The sequence below is a fragment of the Nerophis ophidion genome, linkage group LG25, assembly GCF_033978795.1.
Source record: "Nerophis ophidion isolate RoL-2023_Sa linkage group LG25, RoL_Noph_v1.0, whole genome shotgun sequence".
Classification (NCBI taxonomy): Eukaryota; Metazoa; Chordata; class Actinopteri; order Syngnathiformes; family Syngnathidae; genus Nerophis; species Nerophis ophidion.
In genome coordinates, this window is record NC_084635.1 from 11,327,012 (window position 1) to 11,345,959 (window position 18,948).

General features: G+C 37.6%; 1 protein-coding gene across 2 annotated transcripts in view; it reads right to left on the minus strand.

The window, feature by feature from the left end:
• Positions 1 to 18,948, minus strand: part of LOC133543091 (CD151 antigen-like) — an 87,388-nt gene that overhangs the window by 43,556 nt on the left and 24,884 nt on the right. Inside the window, exons 1-2 of one of the 2 annotated variants that reach the window (XM_061887508.1) lie at positions 9,127 to 9,314; positions 2,943 to 3,027 (exon numbers count right to left, since the gene is read on the minus strand). In XM_061887508.1, the coding sequence (XP_061743492.1) occupies positions 2,943 to 3,026 (84 nt within the window). In that variant the 5' untranslated portion in view covers position 3,027; positions 9,127 to 9,314. Of the gene's footprint in view, positions 1 to 2,942; positions 3,028 to 9,126; positions 9,315 to 18,948 lie in introns of those variants that run through there. The other variant, XM_061887509.1, reaches the window with a different exon arrangement.

The following is an 18,948-nucleotide window of genomic DNA, read 5'->3' on the forward strand; positions in this document are numbered from 1 at the left end:
TCTTCAAGCAGACATCGAAGCAAAACATCTAGTAAAACTGCCGGAGCCAAAATACTTGTCCTCTTCCCTCTTAATCTTCTCCATGCAATAATTCCGTTTGATTGCACGATATCCTTGAAATTGCCACAAATGTGCCATTACTGAGACCGACTAGAGTGGAAGCCATGTTTACTTAAGTAGTAAACTTTGTGGTGCGCACAACGTCATGATGTCATGTCCGCATGCAGGTTAGATTGCACTTATTGTAGAAATCAAATTTTTTTGTGAACAGCCACTAAAAGATCGAATTTGGACATCCGACCCTGCAGTGTGAATGTAGCCTTATTTACATGGCTCGGCTTCGACAAAGTCTTCTCGCTGTCATTTTTGTTCTACCAGCAGTTGTTCACGCTTCCAAAGCGAGTCTACTGACAGATATAAGTTAGAACCGTACATTACCTTGTATTAGAAATGGCAACAGCGGAGGACGAATGCCTCACAACAAGAGGATGGAGATTAAAGAAAGAGGTATCGACTATGGCAAGGACTACAATGCCGGACCAGCGCAAATTTTCGGGACTTGTGCAGATGTCAAATACACAACAGCAGGTACCAATAGGTTAAAAAAAATGGATTTGCATAGTACTGCGAAACAAAACACCAAATATGTCTACTAATAGGTGGCATTTTGGGGTCCTTATACACACACCATAATAATACCCGTATGTTGAAGCACAGTACGTCCGACTAAGGTAGCCGTATTGCGCTACAGTCCATCAAGCGGTGCGGCTTCGAAGCTTACCAAAGTCATACTAAAACATTTTGACAGATTTTTGAGCGCCATGTCGTGTAACGTTCTATCTTCTCAATGAAACATCTAAGTTTTGGTCTTGCTTATTAGAGTCATTTATTCAACAGGCGTCAGCCTGCAATCCACACTTTTGTACGTATGAGTGACTGCCATTTACTGGTCACACTTATCATTACGCTACGTATGGAATAAAATTGCTCCGAGGTCGGTAACTACAACCAAAATTAATCTGTCGATTTTTGAGAATATATAGATTTTTGAGTATATATAGTCTCTGTGTGCCTTTTTTTTTTTTTATTATTTGACTCCTGATTACAATGTATCATTTTTTCCCCAAAACTTAACTTTTTTTCACATAAGAAGTGAACTTAACTTAAACATGTAAAGGTTATGGTGTTAATACATTATCAGTACAAGACACAGAGAAAGGGTAGTATTATATATAAGCTCTGCTTCTTCCTACTCCATTTTAGAGATGTTGAACAGTGCAAATGTAACCAAATGTCCCCTAGTGTAACTTTTTAATTGTGGAAAATAGGTTTTTTGATTGATTGAAACTTTTATTAGTAGATTGCACAGTACAGTACATATTCCGTACAATTAATCACTAAATGGTAACACCCGAATAAGTTTTTCAACTTGTTTAAGTCGGAGTCTACGTAAATCAATTCATGGATGATTTGCTGGGCGTTTTAAAAAAAAGTTCACACAGCTATTATGATCAAACTCTACTCATCATTGGTGGTGTCCTGATCCGATATTGATAAAGGATATCGGTTCGATATCAGCAAACAAAACAGGTATCGGATGATATCGGCTTGCATCTTAAATGTCTGATATGAACTCAGATACAAGCAGTCCTGCAGCGTGTTTACACTGCACACAAGGTTGGTATTTTCCTGTATTTTAGTGAAGTTCTTTTGAAAAAATTAAACATGCTAGGCTATAGCATCTTCACAACTGCTAAGCACACAAGCTGGATGTATATAATAATAATTGTCCTTAATTGAACAAAAATGTAGTCTAAAAAATAAATCTGTCAATCCGAACAAATATCAAATAATTACAGTTGAATATTAGTTACAGATAAAAAGTCTCCAAGTGTCCACATTAGAATGTATCCAGTACAAAACATTCTGCGTCATGAGCTTGATTTATATAAATTATTGTTACCACTGAGTGTCGCCCAAAAAATTATCACTCCACTTCAAAGGCATAAGTGTCATAAGGTTAGTGTTTTTCATCATTACCATTGTTTTTTGAGTAATTTGACTTGTTCAAGCCATTTCTATTATTCCATGTAAAAAATATAATGAAAGTATGTCGTATGATTCCTGTTGAAATCATATCGGATTGATTCTCGCACAAGACTCAAGGCTCCAATATCGGTATTGTATCAAATCTGAAAAAAGTTTATGGGGACATTTTAACCTAAAGAATGGAATTATGGAAAAATGTGTAAAACATGACAGTATGTGGATTGTATTGCATGAAAATGAGCTGACCGTAAAAGGTGTAGTATCTATATTTCATATCATTAGGACATCCTTCAAACTTTTTTAGCGAGGGCCGCATAGAAGAAAATGGAAGGATGCGAAGCCATTTAGATACATGTTGTACTTTATAAACACTAACACCATATATTGACAAAGTCATGTTAATATATGTCAAACTATCTGAACAAAACATCCACATATTACCTTTGTGTTATCAGTAACAAAAAAAATGTGTGTAATATCTAATCTAACCTCCTTGAGATATTTAATTTCTTTATATTTTTTCTTGACTAATAACATTCTGCCACATAATAACTTACTGAGGCCTTTTGCAGGGTTACAAACTTACCATATTTTGCAAAAAAGGTACACGACAGGACGAACGGAAATCATCAAAGACCGTACACAGCAAGAGGCCAAGGTTGTCGGACATTTTTTATTTATAAAGGTCCTATAGGATTCAGGAAAGTTACATTTATTGGGGTTTTTTGCCATGTTATAATCCCTAATGTGTTCATTTTGATTTTAGAAGCTGTTGCAGGCCAAAACAGTAGAGCGGGCTGCGAAATGGCCCCCGAGGTGCACTTTTTAAAACACTCTGTTAAAGGCTTTGACAATCATTCAGACCTAATTACTTAGTCTAAATGCAGACTTACCCAAAAGAGGAAATTGAATGTAATCAGTAGGTACTTCAGGCAAATTGTTCCGCATGTTTTTTTCTTCTCTTCTTGTGCACCCATGCTGCAAATGACACAATGATTGAAGATATACGTCAATATACAGACAGATTCAGGTGTCAAATCTAAAACCAAGGAGACATTTCAGTCCCGAGACTTTTGATTTTGATGGACGAGGATAAAATGGCTTAAGGAAATTAAACATTTATAACGATAGATGGAATACAACAGTGTTTCTTAACCTTGGGGCCGGGGTTCATTGTTGGGCCACAAGCGACACCTGGAGGACCGCCCAAAAATTTCTGTTTCTCAGTTGTAGGCCTTATGGGCCAGTTATAAACACTTTTTCCACCACTTGTGGCAGTAATGGCAATATCAAACAAAGAGAAGAAGTCTGGTGAAAAAATTGGTGGTATAATTTTTTTGACAGTTAACTGAAGAAATATATATATATATATATATATATATATATATATATATATATATCATTATTCAATATTCATTTAGTTTGAATGTACAAACCCTGTTTCCATATGAATTGGGAAATTGTGTTAGATGTAAATATAAACTGAATACAACGATTTGCAGATCATTTTCAACCCATATTCAGTTGAATGCACTACAAAGACAAGATATTTAATGTTCAAACTCATAAACTTTATTTTTTTATAAATAATAATTAACTTAGAATTTCATAGCTGCAACACGTGCCTAAGTAGTTGGGAAAGGGCATGTTCACCACTGTGTTACATCCCCTTTTGTTTTAACAACACTCAATAAACGTTTGGGAACTGAGGAAACTAATTGTTTAAGCTTTGAAAGTGGAATTCTTTCCCATTCTTGTTTTATGTAGAACTTCAGTCGTTCAACAGTCCGGAGTCTCCGCTGTCGTATTTTACGCTTCATAATGCCCCACACATTTTCGATGGGAGACAGGTCTGGACTGCAGGCGGGCCAGTAAAGTACCCACACTCTTTTTTTACGAAGCCACGCTGTTGTAACACATGCTGAATGTGGCTTGACATTGTCTTGCTGAAATAAGCAGGGGCGTCCATGAAAAAGACAGCACTTAGATGGCAGCATATGTTGTTCCAAAACCTGTATGTACCTTTCAGCATTAATGGTGCCTTCACAGATGTGTAAGTTACCCATGCCTTGGGCACTAATGCACCCCCATACCATCACAGATGCTGGCTTTTGAACTTTGCGTCAATGACAGTCTGGATGGTTCGCTTCCCCTTTGGTCCGGATGACACGATGTCAAATATTTCCCAAAACAATTTGACTCGTCGGACCACAGAACACTTTTCCACTTTGCATCAGTCCATCTTAGATGATCTCGGGCCCAGAGAAGCCGGCGGCGTTTCTGGATGTTGTTGATAAATGGCTTTCGCTTTGCATAGTAGAGCTTTAACTTGCACTTACAGATGTAGCGACAAACTGTATTTAGTGACAGTGGTTTTCTGAGGTGTTCCTGAGCCCATGTGGTGATATCCTTTAGAGATTGATGTCAGTTTTTTATACAGTGCCGTCTGAGGGATCGAAGGTCACAGTCATTCAATGTTGGTTTCCGGCCATGCCGCTTACGTGGAGTGATTTCTTCAGATTCTCTGAATCTTTTGATGATATTATGGACCGTAGATGTTGAAATCCCTAAATTTCTTGCAATTGCACTTTGAGAAACGTTGTTCTTAAACTGTTTGACTATTTGCTCACACAGTTGTGGAGAAAGGGGTGTACCTCGCCCCAGCCTTTCTTGTGGGAAGCTGTTTTTATACCCAATCATGGCACCCACCTGTTCCGAATTAGCCTGCACACCTGTGGGATGTTCCAAATAAGTGTTTGATGAGCATTCCTCAACTTTATCCGTATTTATTGCCACCTTTCCCAACTTCTTTGTCACGTGTTGCTGGCATCAAATTCCAAAGTTAATGATAATTTGCAAAAAAAAACTATCAGTTTGAACATCAAATATGTTGTCTTTGTAGCATATTCAACTGAATATGGGTTGAAAATGATTTGCAAATTATTGTATTCCCTTTATATTTACATCTAACACAATTTCCCAACTCATATGAAAACGGGGGTTGTATCATCCTTACTTGTAACCGGTTTTGAAAAAGTGGTTATAATTTTCACACCATACAATATATTGCTAGAATTGATTTAAATCGAGAATGGTGTTGAATCAAGAATCAAATCCTCACCCCAACAAAAACAATCAAATCATGAGTTGTTTTAAGATTACCATCCCTGATGCCAATAAATAGCTTACTGTGTGGCCCTGAGGACGGATCAGCACTTATGAGTCAGACACAGCTATTGAATTATTGCAAGTACACACACACACACACACACACACATCCATGAATAAGCACTTGAATTATGGGAAAATTCCATGAATGTTGCATGCTTAATTTGATATAGTTTCAAGTTTATAGTTACTAATTTAGCTCAATATATTAAATACCCATGTGAAATTAAATGATAGTTGACACTTCTCTATGTGAAGCAGTTGCTCATAGTATTTAATGACGATGACAACTTTTTTTTAGGTATTTTACTTTGGCAAGTAGGATCTTTTTTTTGTATAAATACATTGGAACTTTTTGGCATTGCTGAAATTGTTAAGTTTTAACACCACTCCACCTTCTCTTTGCTCCTTGGTCAGTCAAGCTCAGGCTTGCCCTCCTTCAGCCGCCTCCTATTCAGTCACTTTCCTTACCCTGCCCTACAAACAGTGCTGTCAATTGAATTGAGAACACGTTATTGAGTCTGTTAATTAAACATCTGCTGGTGGATGGTAGACACTCTTAGCATTGGCCTGCAAATTAAAAGCAAACAACATCTAACGGGGAACCTTTTTTTCCCCCTCAGTTATTTAGTGGAGAGTAAAACACAGCTGAGTAAATGAAGGAAATGCTTGGACGTTGTCAAAGATAAGCGTAGGATTTTTACAGCTTATTTGTGTGTATATATATATATATATATATATACCGTATTTTTCGGAGTATAAGTCACTCCGGAGTATGAGTCGCACCTGCCCAAAACGCATAATAAAGAAGGTAAAAAACATTCAATTGGCACTAGAGTATAAGTCGCATTTTTGGGGGAAATTTGATAAAACCCAACACCAAGAATAGACATTTGAAAGGCAATTTAAAATAAATAAGGAATAGTGAACAACAGGCTGAATAAGTGTACGTTATATGATGCACAAATAACCCACTGAGAACATGACTGGTATGTTGACGTAACATATTATGGTAAAAGTCATTCAAATATATAACATATAGAACATGCTATAAGTTTATTAAACAATCCGTCACTCCTAATCGCTAAATCCGATCAAATCTTATATGTCTAGTCTCTTACGTGAATGAGCTAAATATTTGATATTTTACGATAATGTGTTAATAATTTCACACATAAGTCGCTCCTGAGTATATATATATATATATATATATATATATATATATATATATATATATATATTCACTAATTAAACAAATATACTTAACTAAAGGCAAAAGGCCAAATTGAAGCTTAAAAGTCACAATTGAGATAATGATTCTCTTTGACAACTTTTTCCCCCAATCCAATAAACAAATTAAAAAAAACTAAAATCGATTCTCGCAATGTATTAGTTGGTAAAATAGTTATGATGTAACTTTTTAAAAAGTGGTTACAGGTTAGAGAATATCATTTTGGTTTCCTGGAGATTGCAAGAAAACATAAAGGTAAAAAAACAACATTTGTATTGCTTTTAAAAAGGAAAAATATCAAACTGGCCCCCGCATGCTTTGAATTTTCAGTCTGCGGCCCTCAGTGGAAAAAGTTTGGACACCCCTGCGGTAACAGGTTTTGAAAAAGTTACATTATCATCAGTTTATCAACAAATACATTGTGAGAATCTTTTTTTTATTTTTTTTATTGGATTGGGGGAAAACAATGTCAAACAGTGACATTATCTCAATTGTAGACTTTTAAGCTTCAATTTGGCCTTTTGCCTAAAGTTAAGTACATTTGTTTAATTAGTGATTTTATATTAAATTAGATTTAGATTTAATATTATAATCAACTGACAGCCCTAGTTTAACTTCATTGTAGCAGATGGTTCTAAACAAGTTCAACATAATTATATATGGTAATTTTATTCAAAATACGATCATTTAAGCTTCCCGTACGATATAATGTGTCATATTCCACCTGGCAAATACGTAGTGGAATTTGAGTTAATTTCCGTTGCAGCTTTTAACTTAAATTTTTTTTTTATACAAACGTTTCCGTATGAGTTGGGAAATTGTGTTAGATGTAAATATAAACGGAATACAATGATATGCAAATCCTTTTCAACCCATATTCAATTGAATGCATTACAAAGACAAGATATTTGATGTTCAAACTCAAACTTTTTTTTTTGTTGCAAATAATTAACTTAGAATGTCATGTCTGCAACACGTGTCAAAGTAGTTGGGAAAGGGCATGTTCACCATTGTGTAACTTCACCTTTCTTTTAACAACACTTAAACGTTTGGGAACTGAGGAAACTAATTGTTGAAGCTTTGGAAAGTGAAATTATTTCCAATTCTTGTTTTATGTAGAGCTTCAGTCGTTCAACAGTCCGGGGTCTCCGCTGTCGTATTTACGCTTCATAATGCGGCACACATTTTCGATGGGAGACAGGTCTGGACTGCAAGCGGGCCAGGAAAGTACCTGCACTCTTTTACTACAAAACCACGCGGTTGTAAAACGTGGCTTGGCATTGTCTTGCTGAAATAAGCAGGGGCGTCCATGATAACGTTGCTTGGATGACAACATATGTTGCTCCAAAACCTGTATGGACCATTCAGCATTATTGGTGCCTTCACAGATGTGTAAGTTACCCATGCCTTGGGCACTAATGCAGCCCCATACCATCACAGATGCTGGCTTTTGAACTTTGCGCCTATAACAATCCGGATGGTTATTTTCTTCTTTGTTCTGGAGGACACCACGTCCATAGTTTCCAAATATAATTTGAAATGAGGACTCGTCAGACCACAGAACACTTTTCCACTTTGCATCAATCCCTCTTAGATGAGCTCGGGCCCAACCAAGCCGGCGGAGTTACTTTGTGTTGTTGATAAATGGGTTTTGCTTTGCATAGCAGAGTTCTAATTTGCACTTACAGATGTAGCAACCAACTGAAGTTACTAACAGTGGTTTTATGAAGTGTTCCTGAGCCCGTGTAGTGATATCCTTTACACACTGATGTCTGCTTTTGATGCAGTACCACCTGAGGAATCAACGGTCCGTAATATCATTGCTTACGTGCAGTGATTTATCCAGATTCTCTGAACATTTTGATGATTTTACGGACCGTAGATGGTAAAATCCCTAAATTACTTGCAATAGCTCATTGAGAAATGTTCTAAAACTGTTCCACAATTTGCTTACAAATCGCCCCATCCTTGTTTGTGAATTACTTAGCATTTCATGGAAGCTGCTTTTATACCCAATCATGGCACCCACCTGTTCCCAATTAGCCTGCACACCTGTGGGATGTTCCAAATAAGTGTTTGATGAGCATTTCTCAACTTTATCAGTATTTATTGCCACCTTTCCCAACTTATTTGTCACGTGTTGCTGGCATCATATTCTAAAGTTAATGATTATTTGCAAAAAAAAAAATGTTTATCAGTTTGAACATCAAATATGTTGTCTTTGTAGCATATTCAACTGAATATGGGTTGAAAATGATTGGCAAATTATTGTATTCCCTTTATATTTACATGTAACACAATTTCCCCAACTCATATGGAAACGGGGTTTGTATATACATATAAACAATATAAATTGGTCACGTTTGAAATTTCAGCAATATTTATCTTTTACGACTGAGTCTTGACTTGCGTTGTTGAACTATGAAACAAATCAGAGCTGACATGTTTTCGCTATGTAGGCTAGCGCACATCGGCAAGCTAACGCTAATCGGAAGTGATGATGCTCGCCGGTGATTTAGGGGTAAATTATAAATTTGAACAAAGTATATTTGACATTTGTAACATTTAGAAGTATTTATAGCGGGGTTTTGGACATTACATTTGACTTGACAGAGAGAAAAGACGACCTTGAAGTAGCCCGTGTGAGCTACAGCAGGGTAATTATTGGTTTTACATACCTGCTGTGTCGCTGATACGCTCTTGACAAAATAATGTAACGTGTAAAAAAGAAAATGAGCCTGTTTTTAAGCCTTTGGAGGGTTTACAAAACTGTGGAGGGAGTGAAAAATATCCGACCGAGAGTTGCTTAAAAGACAAGCTCCACCCCGGCACACCTTCCCGGACACCGTACTATTTTTTTTCCCTGTCCGGAGGCCACATTTTTTTTACATTATCAAAATAATATTGACCGCATTGATATTAAGGGTAGTGTCAGTATCTTGTCAATATTTTTGTTTGTTTTTTTACAAATATATGTGTCTTCGACTGTGTTATTTATGTTGTTACATTGCTAATATATTGTTTACAAACGCAAGGAATCAATCGGTGGACACGAGTTGGCTTTGAAAGCGGAAATCTGGGCCAATATTAGTTGTAATGATTGGATGTGATAAAAGTCAGTTTATGTTTTTGATGAATTAATTTCCTTTTTATGAAATAAAATAAAAAATAAAAATTTAATATTGAGTTTTATTTTGAAATAAGAAAAATAAAAATGAAAAACAAAGCGTTTTCGTCAAAAAGCTACAACTAAAGTAAATGTTTGATTCTCACGTTACATTTCATACAACAAAAATAAACAACGAGCAGAAACAAAAAACTGGACAAAACAAAATGATTTGATATTCCAAAACCGGAAGTTACTTCTTTTTTATCCTTTTTTTTTTGTGATTTTTGTAAACCTTTATGGCCCTGCGATGAGATGGCGACTTGTCCAGGGTGTACCCCGCCTTCCGCCCGATTGTAGCTGAGATAGGCGCCAGCGCCCCCCGCGACCCCGAAAGGGAACAAGCGGTAGAAAATGGATGGATGGATGTAAACCTTTATTTATAATAGGCAACATTTACATACAAGCAAATAAATAATAATAATCAAAACAAGTACAGTAACAGTACAAAACAGTGCCAGGGGGTTGTAAACTCAATAAAGCAACTAAAATAAAATGCTATATATATATATATATATATATATATATATATATATATATACATATATATATATATATATATATATATATATATATACATATATATATATATATATATATATATATATATATATATATTTGTATCTTGCGTTTATATATAAAAACATATTTGATTCACAATATGTCTTTTCTAACGTTCAAAATATGTTTTATATAGAAACGCATGATACAACACCACCCTGTTTTTCCTAACAAAAACTTCCTACATTCCTCAAAAATATTACAACAAAAGACCAATTTTAATATGTGGTATGATGCGTTTGTTTATTTTTAATTTTCTTTCAATAGTTATCCCTCGCACGTGTTTATTTTTTATTTTTTATATGATAATAATAATTTTACTTTAATATCTTGATTATTGTCTGAAAATTCGACCAAAAAATTATTTGTATATATATATGTATTTAGAAACATTGTAGAGAAGGCTCGTTTATTGTTTTGTGCTGATATTGTTCTGTAATATTGCTGTTGAAAAAAATAAACACTTTAAAAACAACTTCCGGTGCAAGTGTCCGAATATGAACAAATATGTTTTGTCGTTTCTGCTTTCCTTTTCTTTTTATGAACAAAAAACGATTGTTTATCCTATTTTATTTTAGAGACAAATAATACACTTGAAAAACGAAGCGTCCTTCGTTTTGCGTTGAAAGCAATAACCACATATAAAACGATTGTTTTCATTTTATCCATCCATCCATTTACTACCGCTTATTCCCTTTCGGGGTCGCGGGGGGCGCTGGCGCCTATCTCAGCTACAATCGGGCGGAAGGCAGGGTACACCCTGGACAAGTCGCCACCTCATCGCAGGGCCAACACAGATAGACAGACAACATTCACACTCACATTCACACACTAGGGCCAATTTAGTGTTGCCAATCAACCTATCCCCAGGTGCATGTCTTTGGAAGTGGGAGGAAGCCGGAGTACCCGGAGGGAACCCACGCATTCACGGGGAGAACATGCAAACTCCACACAGAAAGATCCCGAGCCTGGATTTGAACCCAGGACTGCAGGAACTTCGTATTGTGAGGCAGACGCACTAACCCCTCTGCCACCGTGAAGCCCATACAACTATATAACAAAAATCAACAGTCAGCAGAAACGAAAACAGATGTTTATATTCCAAAACCGGAACCGGAAGTCGTTTTGAGGGAAAAAATGGGTCATATGTCCATCCATCCATCCATCTTCTTCCGTCGTATTATTTACATTAATCACCAAAAAGACAAATTCAGGATCACAATGTGTTCATGTTTAAATGCAGGACACATCACTTGACTGTTTTTCGAAACAGATCAGTCTGCAGGCTTAACTTTTAAAAAGCAACTTCTGGTTTTGGCGTCGCAATTTAAAAAAACAAAACGTTTTTGGTCTTTTTTTTTTTTAAAGGGGAACATTATCACAATTTCAAAAGGGTTAAAAACAAAAAAAATCAGTTCCCAGTGGCTTGTTTTATTTTTCGAAGTTTTTTTCAAAATTTTACACCTCCAGGAATAGCCCTAAATAAAGCTTTAAAGTGCCTTATTTTCGCTATCTTCGAAACCACTATCCATTTCCCTGTGACGTCATACAGTGCTGCCAATACAAACAACATGGTGGTTACCACAGCAAGATATAGCGACATTAGCTTGGATTCAGACTCGGATTTCAGCGGCTTAAGCGATTCAACAGATTACGCATGTATTGAAACAGATGGTCAGAGTATGGAGGCAGATAGCGAAAACGAAATTGAAGAAGAAATTGAAGCTATTGAGCGAATAGCTATTGATGCGATTCGGCCATAGCATGGGTGTACCTAATGAAGTGGCCCTTAGCATGGCTGCCTTATTAGCATCGCCGGTAAAATGTGCGGACCAAACGATCAGGACTTTCGCATCTTGTGACACTGGAGCAACTTAAATCCGTTGATTGGTAAGTGTTTGTTTCGCATTAAATGTGGGTATCTACTTTCAAATGTACATCCAGCTAGCGTAAATAGCATGATAGCATCGATTAGCATAGCATGTTAGCATCGATTAGCTGGCAGTCATGCCGTGACCAAATATGTTTGATTAGCACATAAGTCAACAACAACAACAAAACTCACCTTTGTGATTTTGTTGACTTAATCGTTGCAAATGCATCTGCAAGTTATCCATGCATCTCTGTGCCATGTCTGTCTTAGCATCGCCGGTAAAATGTGCAGACACTCTGGCAAATTCAATAGGGGTCTGGCGGAAGATTTCTTGCCAGTGGTGCAACTTGAATCCCTCCCTGTTAGTGTTGTTACACCCTCCGACAACACACCAACGAGGCATGATGTCTCCAAGGTTCCAAAAAATTGTCGAAAAAACGGAAAATAACAGAGCTGAGACCCGGTGTTTGTAATGTGAAAATGAATATGGCGGGTATGTTACCTCGGTGACGTCACGTTCTGACATCATGGCTAAAAGAGCGATAAACAGAAAGGCGTTTAATTTGCCAAAATTCACCCATTTAGAGTTCGGAAATCGGTTAAAAAAATACATGGTCTTTTTTCTGCACCATCAAGGTATATATTGACGCTTGCATAGGTTTGGTGATAATGTGCCCCTTTAATAAAATAAAAAAGCAAACCTTTTTTCACATCTAGTTATTGCATTTCGGAATTAAAAAAAAAAGAAAAAAATGTTTCCTTTCCTTTTTAATGAAAAATAAAATTCAAATAAAACAATATTTTTGTTAATCAATTAACGTATTTCCTTGAATTGCCGCCGGGGCGCTAATTAATTAAAAACCTCTTGTCACTCCTGCGCTTACCAAAGGCATGCGGTAAAAGTAAGCATGCGCTAATTATTTTAAAACCTCTTCTCACTCCGGCACTTACCAAAGGTATGCAGTAAAAATTTGAGTGTGATGTATGCTTGGACCTTAAATCTTACTGAATAGCTCTTAATCTTCTTCCCTTTATGCGATTTAAATTTACCGGTATTGAAATCATCCTCCTCCATTTTGAAAATGATGACAGGGGAAGTGTCACTCGTGACGTCACGAGTTTGACCAGGCAGTAATACTAAGCATGCGCTAATTATTTTGGGAAGCGAGTTTGACCCGGCAGTAATTCAAGGCAGGCGCATACTATATGTATTGTGGCAATTCAAGGAAATACGGTATCCATCCATCCATAATCAAAAACAAAATTCAGTGACCCAATCATAAACTTATCAATAAAGGCCACAGTTTGACACTTGGCACTATTTTGTTACACCTTATTAAGCATTTATTACATATGCCTTATTTGCGACCCTTAATTTTAAGAGGTTATCGTTGAATAGTCAACGTAATTTCAGAATTGTGTTTACATTGATTGTGTTTCATGGTTCTGTTGACATTTCCTATCCGTTTTACCTTCATAGCTCAGGGAGATTATACAAAGCAATGATAGAAAGGATAATGCAAGTATTATTTTGACTCGGTGGCCACATTTAGAGAAAAAAATCTGTCTGGGTGCCGGTATATCTATTTTTAGGGACACTAATACAAAACTTCACAACAATGTCTGATTGAATGCAAAAAACTTTATGACGGACCGCCTTAAAAAACCTAATGGAATTTTAAATTTTTCTATGAACGATAAAACACTGAATAATGACAAAATATGAATGTCTCAACCCCTTTCGATTGACATATTTTACAATTAAGTGAAACACAACAAAAATTCAACAAACAGTGAAATATGAACAAAGGGTACAAAATAAACCCATCTACAATCTGATACATCTGATATATCACTAAGCTTTAGAACTTTGTTGTGAATAGCTCTTTCCGCGTCTGTAGAAACGCTTCCCGCCCACACTGCTTGGTGCCTCGTCTTAGCTGCTGTGACGTAGATTACCTTAGTAACTAATTAGATTACCATAGTAACTAGTATATCATCCATAAGCGCAGATTCCAACCATTGAAATGCTTTGTATAGTTGAATACTTACGGTCATTAGAAAACATGACTGCACATCATAATGGTAGCTACAGTTTCCATCTTAAAGATCTAAAATAAATATGTGGGAATGTCCGGCGGGCCAGATTGAAAAGTTTAACGGGCCGCATGTGACCCCGGGGCCTCAATTTGCCCAGGTCTGAAGTAGAGTATTAATGTACCATAGTAGCAATATAAAATATAACATTTACAAAACTGTTTCAGGAAATTTGAATATTGTGACGAAGTCCTTTATTTTCTGTAATGCGACTAAAAACATGAAAATGTCATACATTCTGGATTCATTACACATCAACTGAAATATTGCAAGCCTTTTGTTGTTTTAATATTGCTGATTGTGGCATACAGTTTAAGAAAACTCAAATATCCTATCTCAAAATATTAGAATATCATGAAAAATTATACTAGCAGGCTATTTAACTAATCACTTGAATCGTCAAATTAACTCGAAATACCTGCAAGGGTTTCCCTGAGCCTTTAAAACCACTCAACTTGGTTCAGTAGACTAAATCACAAGTATGGGGAAGACTGCTGACCTGACCGCTGTCCAGAAGACCATCATTGACACCATCCTTCAGGAGGGTAAGACACAAAAATACATTTCTGAAAGAGCAGGCTGTTCATAGAGTGCAGTTTCAAAGCACATTCACAAAAAGTCTGTTGGAAGGAGGAAATGTGGCAGGAAACGCTGCACAACCAAGAGAGAGGACCACAGCCTTAACAGCATTGTAAGGAAGAGCCGTTTCCAGAATTTGGGGGAGCTTCAAAGACAGTGGACTGAAGTTGGAGTCCAGGCATCAAAAGCCACTGTTCACAGACGTGTCCGGGAAATGGGCTTTAATTGCCGTATTCCCATTGTCAAGCCACTCCTGAACTCAAGACAACGGAAGAAGCGTCTGACTTGGGCTATGGAAAAGAAGCACTGGACAGTTGCAGAGCGGTCCAGAGTCCTGTTTTCAGACAAAAGCAAGTTTTGAATTTCATTTGGAAGTCAAGGCGCTGGAGTCTGGAGGAAGGCTGGAGAGGAGCAAAATCCAAATTGCTTGAAAACCAGTGTGAAGTTCCCACAGTCAGTAATGGTTTTGGGGAGCCATGTCAGCTGCTGGTGTTGGTCCACTGTGTTTCATCAAGTCCAGAGTCAATGCAGCTGTGCACCAAGAGATTTTAAAACATTACATGCTTCCATCTGTTGAAAAGCTCTATGGAGATGATGATTTTATTTTCCAGCATGATCTAGCACCTGCTCACAGTGCCAAAACCACCAGTAACTGGTGTACTGACCATGGCATTACTGTCCTCGATTGGCCTGCCAAGTCCCCTGACCTGACCCCTATAGAGAATTTGTGGGGTATTGTGAAGAAAAAGCTCAAATACACCAGACCCAATAATGCAAATGAAATAAAGGCCGCTCTTGAAGCATCCTGGGCATCCATAACACCTCAGCAATCCCACAGGCTGATTGCCTCCATGCCACGCCGCATTGAGGCAGTAATCTGTGCAAAAGGATTCCCAACCAAGTACTGAATGCATTAATTGACATTTTCAAATGTTTGATTTTGTTTTGCTCTGATAAATAGCTCGGTTGGTAGAGTGGCCGTTCCAGCAACTTGAGGGTTGCAGGTTCGATTCCGGCTTGTGCCATCTTAGTTACTGCCGTTGTGTCCTTGGGCAAGACACTTTACCCACCTGCTCCCAGTGCCACCCACACTGGTTTAAATGTAACTTAGATATTGGGTGTCACTATGTAAAGCGCTTTGAGTCACTTGAGAAAAGCGCTATATAAATATAATTACTTAATTAAAAATAATTTTTTTTACCTGGTCTGAGGAAATATTCAAATTTTTTGAGATGGGATTTTTTAGTTTTCTTAAGCTGTATGCCATAATCAGCAATATTAAAATGATAAAAGGCTTGCAATATCTCAGTTGATGTGTAATGAATCCAGAATGTATGACATTTTCATGTTTTTAGTAACATTACAGAAAATAAAGGATTTTATCACAATATTATAATTTTCTGAACCAGTCCTGTATATAATATGTACATATTATATATACAGTATATATTATATACTAATATATTATTTTATTATATTATATTTTTATATAATATATACAGTATATACAAGATATAACACATCCCAATTACCATCCATCCATCCATCCATCCATTTCCTACCGCTTATTCCCTTTGGGGTCGCGGGGGGCGCTGGTGCCTATCTCAGCTACAATCGGGCAGAAGGCGGGGTACACCCTTGACAAGTCGCCACCTCATCGCAGAATTACATACATGTATGTGTATGTCAATTACATACTGAGTATGTAATTGACCGTAACCACCACTGGAGGGCAGTATTTCTCTTCAAGTGTCGCCTGGGGTTTACTTTGTCCTCCACTTCCAAGAACCTGAAACATAATCTTAAAAGGAAACAAGATGAGGCAATTCCTGAAGGATTTGTGTGTGAATGCTCCAATGCTGAAGTAGAACTAAAATCCTGGAGTATTTTTAGAATTGTTGAAAGCGAGCACACAATTCCTAAACAGGCTGAATATTTTGAAGAGGGAAAAGTTTAAATCAGAAGAAAAATGTGAGGAGTTGTGGAAACTTTGAAGAGGGTCCCACTCATTTCAATGGGAATTTCCCCCAAAATTGGGAGTTTCGGGAAAAGCGGGAAGTGTTTTGAAAATGGTAAATAAAAAAAATAAAAATACGTGACAATTCTGATTGAGTTGAAATGGTTGGTGTTGTAATTTTTCAAAATGGTCGAGAAAAATTGAAGTAGTAACATGTTGAATTGAGAAATCCATCCATCATCCATCCATTTTCTACCGCTTATTCCATTTTGGGGTTGCGGGGGGCGCTGGCGCCTATCTCAGCTACAATCGGGCGGAAGGCGGGGTACACCCTGGATCTCTATTACAATCCCCAAAGAGGCCACTTTAAGTTGACGACTCCTCTGTGTAGAAATCTTTATTTGTATTTGAATCACTTATTTTTCAACAAGTTTTTAGTTATTTCTATATCTTTTTTTCCAAATAGTTCAAGAAAGACCACTGCAAATGAGCAATATTTGGCACTGTTATACAATTTAATAAATCAGAAACTTATGACATAGTTCTGCGTTTTACTTCTTTATCTCTTTTTTTCAACCAAAAATGCTTTGCTCTGATTAAGGTGACTTGAATTAAAAAAATGTTCACAGGGGGTACATCACTGAAAAAAGGTTGAGAACCACTGGGTTAGGGTTTTTCTTTTCTTTGAAGAAGATTAAGTAATAATTCATTATGCAGATTAAGGTTGAACAAGACCACAGATTACATTTTTGTTTGTGTAAAAAACTGATATGAAAATATGGTTATGTCCAATGCTGTCTTTGTACTACTGACTCTGCTAATTTTTCTTCAGAGTCCATAGGTACGCCCCTATTTGGTCGTCAGTCCCGTCTTAAGAAGGAAGCCTAATCTCCCACACACCTGCTACGGCTGTGCCAAGCTATTAATACGTCTCCTGGTTGGGCCTTAGAGGTCAGAAGAGGATCCGCCTGGTGTCCGTCCTGGCTCAAAGGAAGCAACTTTCATGGAAAGCGGACCCGTTGATGAGCGGTCTGTGGAGAATTCAACTTAAACGTTCACCCAAAATGGATGGGAACCGGAAAGGTTTTTGAAGAATTCTTCAATGGAAGTGGTCCGCGTACAGGTAAGCATGACCGAGCATCCACATAATCATTACTAGTGGAGTTTGTTATGGAACATAAACATCCACAGCAAATAAGCAAGTATTTCACATATTACAATGTAGCCTATTTTATTTTTCCATTCCAAACATATTGTTCCTAATAAGCATAGTTTGATATATTGAGGTCGTCCCTGGTAATATTCAAAATATGTTCTGGACTCCTTAGTCTCCATATTTTTTCTTACTCGCAAGTGTTACCATATCTGAGTTATTGTGAAGTATTGACAGAAGTACATTTCACTCACTAATCGTGTTACAAAAGAGGTCAGTTAGAATAATACATAACGTTGGTTATGGAGAACCTTCACACCCTTTATTTGTTGAATTTAAATAGTGAAATTCGATGATTTGGTGCGTTTGCAAACTGCTAAAATTATGCACAAAGCAAATTATAACCTCTGAAAATACAACAACTCTTAACAAAAGAGAATCATAACCTAAGAGAAAAATGTAATTAAAACATATGTATGCACGTCCATCCATCCATCCATCATCTTCCGCTTATCCGAGGTCGGGTCGCGGGGGCAACAGCCTAAGCAGTGAAACCCAGACTTCCCTCTCCCCAGCCACTTCGTCTAGCTCTTCCCGGGGGATCCCGAGGCGTTCCCAGGCCAGCCGGGAGACATAGTCTTCCCAACGTGTCCTGGGTCTTCCCCGTGGCCTCCTACCGGTTGGACGTGCCCTAAACACCTCCCTAGGGAGGCGTTCGGGTGGCATCCTGACCAGATGCCCGAACCACCTCATCTGGCTCCTCTCGATGTGAAGGAGCAGTGGCTTTACTTTGAGTTCCTCCCGGATGGCAGAGCTTCTCACCCTATCTCTAAGGGAGAGCCCCGCCACACGGCGGAGGAAACTCATTTCGGCCGCTTGTACCCGTGATCTTATCCTTTCGGTCATGACCCAAAGCTCATGACCATAGGTGAGGATGGGAACGTAGATCGACCGGTAAATTGAGAGCTTTGCCTTCCGGCTCAGCTCCTTCTTCACCACAACGGATCGGTACAACGTCCGCATTACTGTTGACGCCGCACCGATCCGCCTGTCGATCTCACGATCCACTCTTCCCCCACTCGTGAACAAGACTCCTAGGTACTTGAACTCCTCC